This window comes from Periplaneta americana, chromosome 6, assembly GCF_040183065.1.
Source record: "Periplaneta americana isolate PAMFEO1 chromosome 6, P.americana_PAMFEO1_priV1, whole genome shotgun sequence".
Lineage (NCBI taxonomy): Eukaryota > Metazoa > Arthropoda > Insecta > Blattodea > Blattidae > Periplaneta > Periplaneta americana.
The window spans coordinates 80,861,754-80,877,236 of record NC_091122.1 but is presented as its reverse complement, the minus strand read 5'-3'; the positions used below and the strand labels follow the sequence as shown (position 1 = coordinate 80,877,236).

Below are 15,483 nucleotides of genomic sequence, written 5' to 3'. Positions count from 1 at the left end.
GTGGTAGTTTTCTTCCAATAAAATGAATTTTCGAGGCATTTCGTTCAGTTTGAAGATCAGTTTTGAGCAGTAAACTCATATATAACTCCTGAAGATGCTACAGGAACTGTTGCATAGGTGGAATATGGGCCAGCATGCATTATGTTGCAGGAGTATTGGAAACTATAACTTCCACGATTTCTAGAACTGCACAAAGGCACAGGCAAATTGGGTCATATTCAAGGAGACCAAGATTAGGAATGAGAAGGGATGACGAATTCGTATGCTTAGAAGTTCTCTGCAACCACAGCCACTGAAATTCAAAATCGACTCCAGCAAGTTCGAGGAGTCAACATCAGTGAAAAAACTGTCCAACGGACGTGGCAAGAAGTCAATTTCATCTCTAAAAGAGCTGCCACAGGTCCAGAATTCACCCGACAGCGTTGCGCAGCTTGACTGCATTATGCAAGAGAATATAGTGGCTGGACAATACAACACTGGAAGCAAGTACTGTTTGCTGATAATTCGCGATTTTGTCTCCGGTCACCAGATAGCAGAGAAAGAGTGCAGAGTAGGTCTGTGAAGATGTATTCGACCTGCACATTTTCGTCCAGGGTAATTCTGTGATGATGTGGGCTGAAATAAGCCAGATGGAAAGAATGGAGTTGATCTTTGTGTATTATGGGACCCTTACAGCATATCTGCAATGTGGAGGAAATCTTTCAAGAGCATGTTATGTCTTATGGTTTGATGCTAATGTGCAACAGTGCACGTCCACTTGTGGCCTGGTGTGTGCAAAAGTACTTGGATAAGGAGAGGATTCAAGTCATGATATGGTCTACTCGAAGCCCAGACTTGAATCTCATCGAGTATCTGTTTGTCAAACTGAAAAGAAGAGAGAGGTAGCAATGTCCAGACATCCTACAGGACCTGAGAAAGGCTAGTTCCTCAGGAGATTACAGATATATTAATAAGCAGTATGACTAAGTGTGATTAATGCAAGAGATAGTTGTATGCACTACTGAAGGTAAAGAAAAGTGTCAATGAAGTGCAGTAAATCAAAAATAAATGTTAGGGTAAATAAACATTAATAAGTTTACTAAAAAGGAATAGTGGAAGTGTAAATATCGAGTATGTATTGTATGATTCTTGCACAATATTTAATCTAAATGTTATGAAATTACTATTTCTTTCATAAATAGAAAGTTACCATAAATAAAATGTAAGTGTTAATTAAATTCACAGAAATGTAGTAGTATATTACAATACGAGGTTGGAAAGTGCTTTTTACAAAATCAAGGAAAAGTTTGAAAAACGAGCTGACTTCTCAGTAAGAAGTTTGTCATAGGTGTCAGCAGATGGCAGGAGTAGTATTAATTACAACCCTAGAGCAGTTATTTGTAATATTTCAACATACTTATCCAGGCTGGCAACTCTGAATTTAGTAAAATCAACTTCCAATAGTGGTAGCCATTTGCTGTAACGACGAAAAAGCACAATATCGTGCAAAAATATATAATATATATTTTTTAATTCAAGTGTTAAGTTTTTGTGCCAGTCAGTGTAATTAACTTTTATTTTCATGCATAATTGTATTGCAGAACATGCTAGCAGCAGAATCAAAATTAGTAGTAACCATAAGATTATTCTTGATCAGTAACATCTTCCACTAGGAAAGAACTAAAATACTACAATAATTGCAATATAAAATTAATAAACTTAATTACTTTCATGTTGTAATTGTATTGTAGAACATACTAGCAAGAAGAATTAAAATGAGTAAATATAAGAGTTTTCTTAACCAACAACAAATTTCACTACGAAATAACTAAAATGTTATAAAATCATACCAATATAATTAACTTAAATTATTTTCATGCTGTAAATGTATTGCAGAATTGCACTTTGCCTTAAATAATACTTTCTGAAAAAAATTATTATAAATCTTATCAAATCTGATACTAATTACTGTTTCAACATTTAGACAACATGCAGATACCTTCTACCATCAAGACTTAACTTGACTGACCTACCTATAAACAAGAATACTGAAGTTCTCTTGACTGACATGTCTCTGAATTTCAGTGACCCACTGGTTACTGATGGAGGCAGGAGACACTATCAATGTAGCTCCAGAAACAATGGGTTCCTATGTAAAGTAATATAACTGGGTTATGATTCCATATTTAAAATCCACGTGAAAGTCTATATTTCAAGAAAAACTATGTCAGTCTGGCAATTTATTTAGATATCTAAATTTTTCGTGTAGATAATGTGAGATTTCATGTTGGATTTCAAAAATACTTTCAAATCTGAAATGCTTACCTGACCTTGCCAACACTGTGGACAGCAGTATGTGTTGCTATTATGTTCTCCTTCATGTTGTTTGAAACCAACACATTGCGCATGTTGCCATCGACCACAGCCAGAGCAACAAACTTTAGATTTATCGCAGTCTTCATCTGAGCCACAGACACATTCTAATATTGTCCCTGTTGCTAGTTCCTGAATCCTCTGAGGCTTATGTAATTTTACAACAGACAGCATTTCTCTGTACCATATATGACTAGCTTCTCTCCAACTGCTAACCTAAGTATTTAAAAAAGTTATTTTTCTTTAATATGGTAGTCTAATAATTACATCAATTTATTTAACCTACAGGCTGCATGCTGCCTTCCAAATATACTTTTATGGTCTTGTGATTATATGATATAGTGCACAATATATAATCATTTAATAGTTTTACTGCTTTCTCACAGCTCAACTGAAATGTAAAGTCAGTAAATATAAAATTAATACTTGCAATTATTTACACACTTTTCATATTTCTTTTCTACTAACAGTTACTTCACACACAACTGGCACAAGGCACAGAAAATGCAACATTTAGTTTAACTGACAAAATTCTGGAGGCAGTTAACAAAAAATTACAAGTTGGAGGGATTTTCTGTGACTAATCCAAAGCATTTGACTGTATAAATCATAAAATGCTGCTAGATAAATTAGATTATTATGGAATTAAAGGTGTTGCACACCAATGGTTTCACTCATATCTCATAGATAGGAAACAGAAAGTTGAAATCAATACAACTATGAAATCTGCATCGACATGGGGAACTATTAATAATGGAATTCCTCAAGGATCAAGATTAGGTCCCCTACTTTTTCTAGTGTTTATAAATGATCTTGCCCCCCTAATAAAAGATGTAGGTCATCCCATATTATTTGCAGATGACACAAGTATAGTAATTACAGCCAATAACTCCAACACATTCCAATCCTCAACACAGGAAATTCTCTTTAAAATATGTGACTGGTTCTCAGTCAATAAATTAGTATTAAATTGTAACAAAACTAACATAATGCAATTTAAATCCTGTCCAAATTCAACGTCGCAAATTTCTAGCGCAATAATTAATAATAGATCCCTATTAGAAACAACAACAACCAAATTTCTTGGCTTAAAAATCGATAATGAGTTAAATTGGAAAAAATCATATTAAAGAAATTACCCCCAAACTAAATTCAGCTTGTTTTGCTATTAGATCTATGCAAAAGATAGTAAATATCAATACTTTAAAAATTATATACTTTGCATACTTCCACTTGGTAATGAGTTTTGGAATAATATTCTGGGGAAATTCCACAGATAGTATATTTCTTTTACAAAAAAGAGTAATTAGAATAATATTATGTGCCAAATCTAGGGAATCGTGTAGGATTATTTTAAAAAAACTACAAATAATGCCCATGGCTTGTCAGTATATTTTTTCATTAATAATCTTCCTCTTGTGTAATCGTGAAAACTTTGTAACTAATTCAACAGTTCATAGCATATGTATGCAATGCATGAGATTCATGAGCTTTATGTAAAATGTGAAATAATACAGGATAATTGTTGATATAATCTTTAGATTTGAAATTGAATTGGACGGATATTTTATACATATAGCTCATGTTACAAATAAAATATACAATTATGATTAAAATTTGTCAATTATGTTAAAATTTATAATGATGATTGATAAAATAGATTTTAAGAATAGTCATTAGTTGAGGATTGTCGTAGGGTATACGATAATTTGCGTAGATGATGTTAGTGTGTTATGTATATATTTCATTGAAAAACGTTCGCTAATGAACTAAATGTTATTTTATGTCGGAGATTACTGTTTCAATTTATTATCTGACTTGATGACATCTTATTGATTATAAATGACTGTTACGTGCAATCAGATTTGTTGAGATATTATTTGAAATTAATGCTCGTTGGTTATGGATGTCATAGAGTATATGATTATTTTCGTAGTAGATAAATCATAAGTTAAGTATGAATTTCAATTATTCAAGAAATTGTTCGCTTATGAAATGTTGTTTGACGTTGGTGATTACTCTGATTTGATGACATCCTATTGATTATAGCTGTTGCGCATCATCAGATTTATTTGTATGTGTTGGTGTTGGTGTGTTGGTGGTTTTAAGAGAACTAAGGCCTAGATAATCGTGTATATTGAGGTATGTAGTGGCGGAGTGATTTGAAAGGAACTATTTGAATGGCGTATCAAGATCAATGTGAATGGGTCTATTTTAAATTGTATACAGTGGATTTTTAAAGTTTAATAAGTTTTCGTTAATTATATTTTGCTCTTTATTATGGTAGTAGGCAATGAAAAATTCTTCTGCTGCATTTATGAATTTATTATCATTGTATGTTTTTAGGATACTTAATGTATTCTGGTAGTGACCTAATTCATGTCTGGTATTAATTGTGTTGCATATTTTGATTTTTCTCTATTATTCTTGAAATCATTGACATGTTCCTTGTATCTTGTTTTTATATTACGTTTTGTTTGGCCTATGTATTTCTTATTGCATGTGTGACATTTAAGCATATATATACCTTTACTATTTAATTTATCTTTAGGATTTATTGTGTTATGGATATTGTTGTTTAACTTATTATTTGTTTTAAATGCTATGTTTATGTTTTCTTTATTAAAGAAGTTTTTTAATTTATTAGATATGTATTTGTTGTAAGTGAGTGTTGACCAAAATTTTGATTTATTATTGTTTGTTCTTGTTAAGGTAGTGATTGTCTGTCGTTGTCTATTGTTTTCTTTTTTCCGAATTAATTTTCGAATAAGGGTTTTACTGTATCCATTATCATTTACAATGTCTAAAATTCTTTGTACTTCTTTTTTGTATTTATTTTTGGATAATGGTATTTGTGTTAATCTATTTATTAGGTAATTAAACATGCTTTGTTTTTGGTTTTGGGGATGTATTGAATCTGCGGGTATACTATGTGTTGTGTGTGTTGGTTTTCTATAGATATCGTATTTCAATTCAAATTTATGTTTTATTATTTTTAAATCTAAAAATGGAATCGAGTTATTTATTTCATGTTCAACTGTAAATTTTAGATTTTTGTGTAGTTTATTAAATGAGTCAAGAATGGAATTATCTATTGTAGTGTTCTCATAAATTATGATTGTATCATCTACATACCTATAGTAAGATTTAATGCTATGTTTATTTAGAATTTCATTGATTTTGTTATCCTCTATGTTTTGTAAGAAGATTTCGGTAAGAGTTCCTGATAAAGGGTTGCCCATGGCTAGGCCAATATTTTGTTTATGTATTTTCTGATTAAAGGTGAAATAATTTTGGGAAGTAACTGTATTTAACAATCGTATTATTTGCTGAATTTTGTTTTCTGCTATTTGTAAATTTTGTAATTTTTCTTTAATGATGAGTATGGTTTCTTGAATTGGGATATTTGTATACAAATTTTCTATGTCTAAAGACATCAATTTTGATTCATTGTTGATCTTTAATTTATTCAAGTTGTCTATTAAATGCTTTGTATTTTTTATGGTGTATTGATTTTTTAATTGTAATGTTTGTTTTAGCCATTTGTCTAAGAATTTACTTAATTTATAGTTTGGAGCGTTTATATTATTAACTATGGGTCTCATTGTTAAATCTTTTTTATGAGTTTTTGGTAATGTTCTAAGAGTGGGGATTGTGGGATTTTGGTTTATATATTTATGCCTATCTGAATTTGGAATAATGTCTGGTATTAATTTTAATGTATCTTTTATTTGCTTGTGGTAATTATCTGTCGGGTTGTATTGCATTTCTGTTATTTGATTATTATTTAAAAAATCAGTAGTTTTCTCGATGTATTGGTCTTTTTTCATAATGACTATTGCATTATTTTTGTCAGCCTTAACATGTATGAGATTATTATCTTTCATTTTTTATTTAGGTTATTGATTTTACGTTTTTCTATTTTGGCTTTGTGAAACTGTTCTTTAGTTTTAGGATTTGTTTTGTAATTTTTTATCATTTTAGCGGCGTTATATCGTAAGTAATCATCAAGTCAGATAATAAATTGAAACAGTAATCTCCGACATAAAATAACATTTAGTTCATTAGCGAACGTTTTTCAATTAAATACATACATAACACATGAACATCATCTACGCAAATTATCGTATACCCTACGACAATCCTCAACTAATGACTATTCTTAAAATCTATTTTATCAATCATCATTATAAATTTTTAACATAACTGACAAATTTTAATCATAATTGTATATTTTATTTGTAACATGAGCTATATGTATAAAATATCCGTCCAATTCAATTTCAAATCTAAAGATTATATCAACAATTATCCTGTATTATTTCACATTTTACATAAAGCTCATGAATCTCATGCATTGCATACATACATTGTTCTTTATTCTTGTTATTTGGATAATTTATTATTATTATAGGTTCAGATTATATGTTTTTGTTATATCTGAAGATGCCCCAAACGGCGAAAACGTTCATATATCTTATTAAATAGCAAATAAACATTTGCAAGTTGATATGTCTTAAGATTGAAAATTTATTATATACTTATTTAATGATTAGTAGACCTAGAAAACAAAATGGTGGCCATATTCACAGCTGATTATTTCGAAGACTATTGAAAATTATTGCTGTAGACATAATGAAATATCCTGTTCAGATTTTACGTAAACACCTGTAGCCTACACCTAAATTATAATTGTATCTGATTATTAATATTATTGAATAAACTTATCTTTCCAGGAGTAGCTTCCTTTTGAAAATAATAATATTGAAAATAAGTTACAATTTTTTTTTAAATTTGTTTAGTATGTTGTGTCTTTTGGCAACCCTTACTGAAGGGCAACTATCCTTTTGGGATTTATATATACTTGAATTACTTGGATAGGAATGATGGTGAGCATGAAGTTTCATTAGTAGAAAAAGAGAATTCTTAAGGGAAATTAGGTGACAAAAAATTTCAGGAGGGATTTCGTTTATCAAAATCTACCATGCCATTTTTATTGCAAGAAATGGATCAATTGAAATAACCCAGAAACAGTCCTATTTCTCGTATATATTGGCTGCTTATATTACGAGGCGCATTCAGGAAGTAAGTTTCCCTGGGGCCATTTAAAGAAAGAAAACACAATTTCATGGAAAGAGTTATTGGAACAGATACAGTAATTGTTGAGGTGAGGAGTTTATGTAGTCTATATTGGGTTCTGAGTTCATTTTTTTCGCCAAGTCTGTCTCTGCCTGGAAGGCTTACCTTGTAGGTTGAGCATGAATCAGTATGGGGAGTTTTAAATGACGAGTTGAAATAAGTGTAAAATGTTTGTTTAAAGTAAATTTTCTGAAATACTATGCTGAAAACTATTTTATTTGACCTTGAATATATTTCAAATAAGGACTCGAGCATCTATCGAGTTTTGCTTTAACTATGTAACAAGATCTATCTAGTTTTGGTATTCTCTATATACGGTATAAATCAAGTTTTGCTAAATCTGATTTCATAGGTCGATTCTGATGCTAGAAAACATATGATATTCATATAGAACTCATTTTCGGAAATTTCTGCATCTATTGACTTTTACAGAAACGCTCCTCAATTAGTTGCATCAGGCTTCACTGAGGATTTTGGCCACCAGCTGCTACTGATATATATAGAGTGTTAAAAAATATAACTTCTTAAATTTTTTTTTTTTTTTATTCAATGCAGTGGCACTTGACTAGAGTCATTGGCCGTACAATGGCGATAAAAACTAAAAGGAAAGAAAACGAAATAAAGTGAACAATGTCCAAGGAAACTATGAAGGAGTGGATGTCAGCACTGCTGCATTCTGTCTCTGGCCTCCCAGTACCTATCCACAAAGCCAACAGATGAAAGAGCTGGACAAGTCTTAATGTAGTTTGAGTCCAAGGTGTCGGAACATCCACAGAGCATGCAGTGGGAGCTGGATAATATACCCAGGCGGTGGAGGTGATTAGCCAGACAGTCATGACCGACTGCGGCGCGGAACGTCGCAACAGCTTCTCTTCTAGGCCATTCGGGGAGAGTGGAGTTTAGTGCGTCCTTCCAGTGTTTATCTTTAATTTGGTCCTCCAAACTTTTATGGAAACATTGTCTCACTCGACTGCTTATATTTGTAGATGCTCTGAGGAATGGCAGCATGTTAGAATATGAAAGGGGGATAGTTGTTCCTTTCTTTGCTAGAAAGTCTGCTGCTTCATTCCCGGCAATACCGCAGTGAGAAGGTATCCATTGCAGATGTACAATTTTATTTAGTTTCTTGATGTCTTCTCTGCATTGTTGAATGTCATCATTAGCTGGTTGTAGTAAGTAGTTTCCAATTACAGATATCGCTGCTTTCGAGTCACTGAGGAGGACAATGTTTGGAAATGGGAAGGACCTGCACAACAGTTGTTTCACAGCAGTACATATGGTTCTTACTTCTCCATCAAAAGGTGTATGGTTGTTGCCTAGAGTGAGATAGGTAGAGAACAGTTGGCAATGAATTCCGGCTCCAGTGGGCCCGTGTTTTCCTATTTGGGAGCTGTCAGTGTACACATGCAGCCATTTGTCTTGTGGGTAGCGGATTTGTAATGTTTCTAAAGCAGAAAGACGGAGTACTTCACTACATTCGTCCTGTTTATTTTCTATTGCAATAAGATCTAGTGCATAGTCAATATGATGTAATGCAAGTGGGTTGGTTGGTATTATCAATTGCTGGGGTTTCCAGGATAGATCCAGATTATGCCTTTCAGTGATTACTTTTTGCAGGAAACCCTCTTGGGTTTTTAATCTGCGGTTGGTGTGTGAGGAGCAAGGGGAGTATTCAATATCAGACAATATCTTAAATTTTTTATTTTATAAAAAAAACTTTTATACAAAACAAACTTTATGGCACCCTTACTTACTTACAAATGGCTTTTAAGGAACCCAGAGGTTCATTGCCGCCTTCACATAAGCTCACCATTGGTCCCTAACCTGAGCAAGATTAATCCACTCTCTACCATCATATCCCACCTCCCTCAAATCTATTTTAATATTATCCTCCCATCTACACTTTGGCCTCCTCAAAGATCTTTTTCCCCACAGATCTTTCAACTAACACTCTATATGCATTTCTAGATTCACCCATAAGTATTACATGCTCTGCCCATCTCAAACGTCTGAATTTAATGTTCCTAATTATGTTAGCTGATATTTACATCTATTATCAGGCAGTACATCTCACTTGACGATATGTGTCAGAGGAAGAACAATTGTTTGTATGCATCTGAAGTCTGATTAGTGTAATATGTAACTAATTGGCAGTGTATGCACTGGAGGGAGAAAGGAACTGGCCACCCTACCCCATTATCTCGTGGCCTAGTTGCCTCATAAGTGGTTCTATGTTGTGTCACTTGTGAGGTTCAGACCTGTCTTCGGATAGTTGACTAAACAACAATTATGTTAGGTGAAGAATACAATGCACGCAGTTCTGCATTGTGTAACTTTTTCTATTCTCCTGTAATTTCATCCCTCTTAATCCCAAATATTTTTCTAAGCACCTTATTCTCGAACATCCTTAATCTCTGTTCATTTTTCAAAGTGAGAGTCCAAGTTTTACAACAATACAGAACAACTGGTAATATAACTGTTTTATAAATTCTAACTTTCAGCTTTTTCGAGAGCAGACTGGATTATAAAAGCTTCTCAACATACAGGGTGTGTCTAAATTCCCATTACAGACTTTGAGAGAATAGTAGGGACCACGTTTTGCATAAGAACTCATGTCCAGAAATGTACCATTTCCCCACTACAAGCAAAACACCACTACATCACATGTTGAACTTTCCCACTTCTGCTGCTTACTGTGCATTGTTTTTCTTCTGGGTCCACTTACAAGAAAGGCTCGATGTGACGACCAGCGACTTCAACACACACACGGTACTTACATACTATGTCCTGGTACACATGATCACCAATACCTGGTAGTCCAACATCCACCGCAGCCATAACCCACGTCAGCAAGTCTTCCTCTGATTCCACAGGAGTCTTGTAAATCAATCTATTCATGTGGCCCCACAGGAAGTAGTCTAGCGGAGTCAAGTTGGGCGAATGTGCAGGCCAAGCAATGGGGCCACCACGACCTATCCACTGTTACCATGGAGCACTACAGTCGGACCTGTTGGCTGTGAATGCATACATCTCCAAGGCCCGCTAGTAAACCTTGGCAAAGAGGGTGTGCGAAGGTTCTGGCAGTGTGGAAAATGCTCATTCAGCTGACCAGCAACCCTCCCATTCCACCAAGCTTCACCATGGTTAACTACATGTTTAGGGAATATGCCGATATGATGTTACTGTATAGCAGATTTGAACATGTGTTGTGGTGGTGTTTTGTTTGCAGTGGGGAAACATGAGTTCCTATGCAAAACTTAACTGTCTTGGTTCCCACTGCAAGCCCTCAAAGTCTGTAATGGGAATTTAGGCACAACCTGTATATTAAAATTTACATATTCCGAATCACCAATAAATTTTATATGAATATGTAGAAATTTTACTCATTCATCAGTTTAATGTCTTTTGACTATTTATTAAACTTGTTTTGTGGACTTCAAACTTGGAAAGCAGCAGTAGTTCGAAAGATATTGAAGATGACACTACACCAGTGTCGAAACGGGACCTGTCTGTCATAAGGTACGAGGCGCATCCATAAAGTAAGTTTCCCGATTTTTTCCCCTTGAAAGTAAATGTAATTAACCATGTCAACTGCGCATGCGTAACAGATCTATGACGTATCAATCATATGCCAGCCGGACAGGTCCCGCCTGGTGCCAGTAGCATGGCAGCAGTGGTCCGAAATGGAAGCTCTTATTCCTTCTCCCGCCGCCTGTGAGGTTCGGTCGGTGATAAAGTTCTTTAATGCACAAAGCATTGCGCCAATTGAAATTCATCGGCTGCTCTGTCAGGTCTATGGGCTGAACATCATGAGTAAGCAGATGGTGCGTCGCTGGTGTAGGCAGTTTTCCGAAGGTCGTCAAAGTGTCCATGATGAAGAGCGCAGTGGGCGACTGTCCCTCATCAATGATGATTGTGTTGAGCTGGTGCGGCAGTGCATCATGGAGAACCGTCGCTTCACGATTACGGAGCTGAGCAGCCATTTTCCGCAGATATCGCGATCCTTGTTGCATGAGATTGTCACTAAGCACCTGCTGTTCAAAAAAGTGTGTGCCAGGTAGGTGCCGAAAAACCTGACACCCGAACACAAAATGCAATGTTTAGGAGCAGCACTGACATTTCTGCAAAGGTATCACGATGACGGCAACGAGTTCCTCGACAGGATCGTCACGGGCGATGAGACTTGGATTTCGCACTTCACCCTGGAAACCAAGCAACAGTCAATGCATTGGCGGCAAAGTGGATCTCCGGTCAGGACAAAATTCAAACAGACGCTGTCGGTACGGAAAGTGATGTGCACAGTGTTCTGGGACAGGAAGGACATTCTGCTCATTGACTTCCTTCCAAGAGGTGAAACAGTGAACACTGACCGTTACTGTGGAACACTGCGAAAATTGCGACGTGCCATTCAAAACAAGAGGCGTGGAATGCTTACTGCAGGTGTTGTGCTCCTCCATGACAATGCTCATCCACATAAGGCTCGGCGCACAGCAGCTGTTTTGACGGAATTTGGCTGGGAGTTGTTTGATCATCCACCCTACAGTCCTGACCTTGCTCCCAGCGATTTTCACGTTTTCTTGCACCTCAAGAAATTCCTGTCCTCCAGTGAGCGTTTTGGCAACGACGACGTCTGTCACACGCTGGTTCCATTCACAGGTGGCAGAGTTCTACGACAGTGGGATACAAAAGTTGATCCCATGATACGACAAGTGTCTCAATTCTGATGGTGGCTATGTTGAAAAATAGCTGAAACATTGCTGTACCTGTTGCCAATAAATTTTTTCCTGAAAGTGTGTGTTCTTTTTTTTTTAAATAGGGAAACTTACTTTCTGGATGCGCCTCGTACATAACCTCTTTAAAATTATAACACTTTTAACATTTCAACTATGATAAGAAAGTTTTAAGTTTTTGTGACAAATAAGTATGCAAAATCATGTTGATAGACCATAAAACTAAACACAACACTATGACTAACCAAACTTTACCACAGATGCTTAAAATGAGAACCATTCATAGTCAAACAATGTCCCAGTCTATCACAGAAACAGTCCATGTATTTCTCACAGTTACATGACTGATCTGTTCCATCTCATATCTACAATAGACTGGGACATTGTTTGGCTGTGAATGGTTCTCATTTTGAGCATCTGTGGTAAAGTTTGGTTAGTCATAGTGTTTTGTTTACTTTTATGACCTACTCAACATGATTTTACACTTATTTGTCTCAAGTCTGAAGTCCACAAAACATGTTTAATAAATAGTTAAAAGACATTAAACCGGTGAGTGGGTAATATTTCTACATATTCATGCGTAAAATTTAATGGAGATTCGGAATATGTTAGTTTTAATATAGAATGCCATTTTAAAAAAATGTTTATTCTAACACCCTGTATGCCTGAATAACTTTTTTCGATCACTGGTATCATACTGTATGGTTTATCTCAAACAGCTTTTGTAGTATTATTATTATTATTATTATTATTATTATTATTATTATTATTTTTTTTTTTTTATTTATTTATTTTTTTTTTTTTTGTGAAATTAAAATTTAAGAAGTTATGAGTAATGTTCCATACTTTTTGAACACTCTGTGTATAAACTATGTGAAAATTATTTACATGATACTTTGGTGAGTATTCATAGCCGCACATATTTCTCCATTAATTTAATGTATTTGGTGAACAATAATAAATGGGCATGTATAATAAAAAGAAAAGTACTGAGTTTTATATGATATGTTACAAATAGAGCTATACACATTATATATACTTACTGCTCTCAATCTGCCTCTCTTGTTCTTAACTGCACCTTTTCCATAGCAAAATTTTGAAATTACTTCCTCTATAGTCTCTTCAACAGGATCTGTGAACATTTTACTTTTTCTTCTCTGTATTTTTCTTGCTTTTTTGTCCTTATAATTCGAAATTGAGCTTTTCCTTGCAATCACATTCGTACATCTATCTTTCATCTTTCTAACTGCCCTCATTTTACTCTTCTTTTTCTGTCTTCCAACTCTGAGTCTTTTATATCTCACAGAGCTTTCCCAATCTTCATCATCGTCATCATCACAATCATAATCATCATCATCGCTATCAATATAAAAATGTTCTGTATCATTAATGGTATTTGAAGTAGTTGCATATGTACAGATGAAATCATTCAGATTGCAATCGCTTTTCCCATTCTGATATTTTTTAGTGCATTCTTCAGAAACAGGCATTTCACATGTGTTTGAGTTATTATTTTCCATATCAATTCCTGAACTTCTTTCAGATTCTTTCTTCACTGTAGAGGTTTTACTGGATGGTAAAATGTGGTTTTCCAGCACTCTCACATCACTACAAGAATTACTGTCCCCACTCAAAGACTCATTACAAGTGGAAATGAGAACATTTGCAGCTACATCACATTCCATTCCAACATTTATCCATTGAAAATTCGAGGAATCATCTGGCCCTTTCTCTATAATTGAAGTATATGTCTTGTCAGTGGAGGAGCTCGTTGATGGTTCTATTCCACTTACATATCCACTACACAAAGACGATCTTTGAACATCAGTCTCTTCCTTCCGTGCATTAACTAAGTCTTCAGTCTGTCCACAAACATTTTCTACTTTATTCTCGTAATTGATTTCATCACCAAAAAGTAGAGAGACGTTTTTACTATCGCTAATGTCTTCTGTGTTACTAACAGTGACAGGACGTTGATTTGCTAGCAAGCATGCTAAAATTTCAACGGTTTTACCAAGTCCCATTTCATCTGCCAATATACCACCAGAAGGCAGTTTCACAGCTTTAGGTTTTTCCAGTGTTATATAGCCAGCATATTTATTGTAGTATAAAACTTGTCCATCAAGAGTAATAAATTCCGTGTATAAGCAATGTAGCTCATCTGAAAAAGAAGACATCACAATCAATTAATACTCTCTTAAAATTAACAAATTTCATCATGTACACTGGCACTCATAGATATCTGATACCTACTAATCGATAGTGATCAATAGTTTGTTTGTTAAATGTGGTTTCTTTAGTTATTACTTCTATGAATAGATGGTGAAGATAACAGTTGGTGTCACCAATAGTACATAAATATACCAGCATTATAAAATTCAAAATTTCATCACCCTCCAACAATTGTAAAAAAAAAAAAACGCTAGGTTTAGTGGGAAACCGCTGATACTGTCAATTAGGAGAATAATTAATACTTAATTTGGATCATTATTTTTCTCAACACTTTTTTAACCATCTCAATAACAGTGTCACCTACTGAGGACTAGAGGAACCATTTCAAAGATTGTCGATTTGTTAAATCTTTGGTACTGTCCTATCCCCTGGTTAGAAAGTTCACTTAAACGATCAGAAAATTGTAGGTCAGATATCTTTGAATGCCAGTGTACTATACCACTGATTTCGGAACTATACTGCTCATAGACAATGTGATATCTATGGCTTTTCATGTATTACAGTAGACTCTTGAACAAACAGGATAAGGTTAACAAGATTGGGAATTATCCTGGAAACATCCAGAGAGCAAAGAAAAAATTAAAGAAAAAAAAAAAAAAAAAAAGGAAAGAAAAGAAAAAGGAAAAGGAAAAAAACTTAAATAATGTTTAATGTTCTCGAGTACAGTATTACAAAGACACAAATGTTTTTAACTCAGGCAGTAACGCTCACAAGGAAGAAAATGTTTTCTACTTGTAGCACTCACAAGGTCATGCAGTGGATGCAAAGCCATTTAGACACACAAATAATATTCACCCCTGCCCGTAATTGATTTAAGTTTTGTTTGTGTGATACTTTCTAATATTGATGCAGTGCTCACTGTAATGATGTAATGGTAGTTCTCCAGCTTCGTGTTGTTAACAGTAGTTAGTAGAGTTTGTCTAGTGTTCTGTTTGAATTTTCTCCACTCATTCTAGATAATCGAGAGTCAGATTTATATGGACTGGTTCTTCACTGAAGTTAAATATAAGATAATTCTAGAAGTGGCACA

The 15,483-nt window shown here is 34.4% G+C and overlaps 1 protein-coding gene across 5 annotated transcripts in view; it reads right to left on the bottom strand.

Moving 5' to 3' along the window:
• The window catches only part of LOC138701460 (E3 ubiquitin-protein ligase SHPRH), a 444,559-nt gene that overhangs the window by 314,548 nt on the left and 114,528 nt on the right, over positions 1-15,483 (bottom strand). For all 5 annotated transcript variants that reach the window (XM_069828349.1, XM_069828345.1, XM_069828347.1 and 2 more), the window contains 3 exons: positions 13,265-14,382; positions 2,305-2,568; positions 2,013-2,128 (listed from right to left, as the gene is read on the bottom strand). In XM_069828349.1, coding sequence (XP_069684450.1) covers positions 2,013-2,128; positions 2,305-2,568; positions 13,265-14,382 — 1,498 coding nt within the window. The remainder of the gene's footprint in view (positions 1-2,012; positions 2,129-2,304; positions 2,569-13,264; positions 14,383-15,483) is intronic.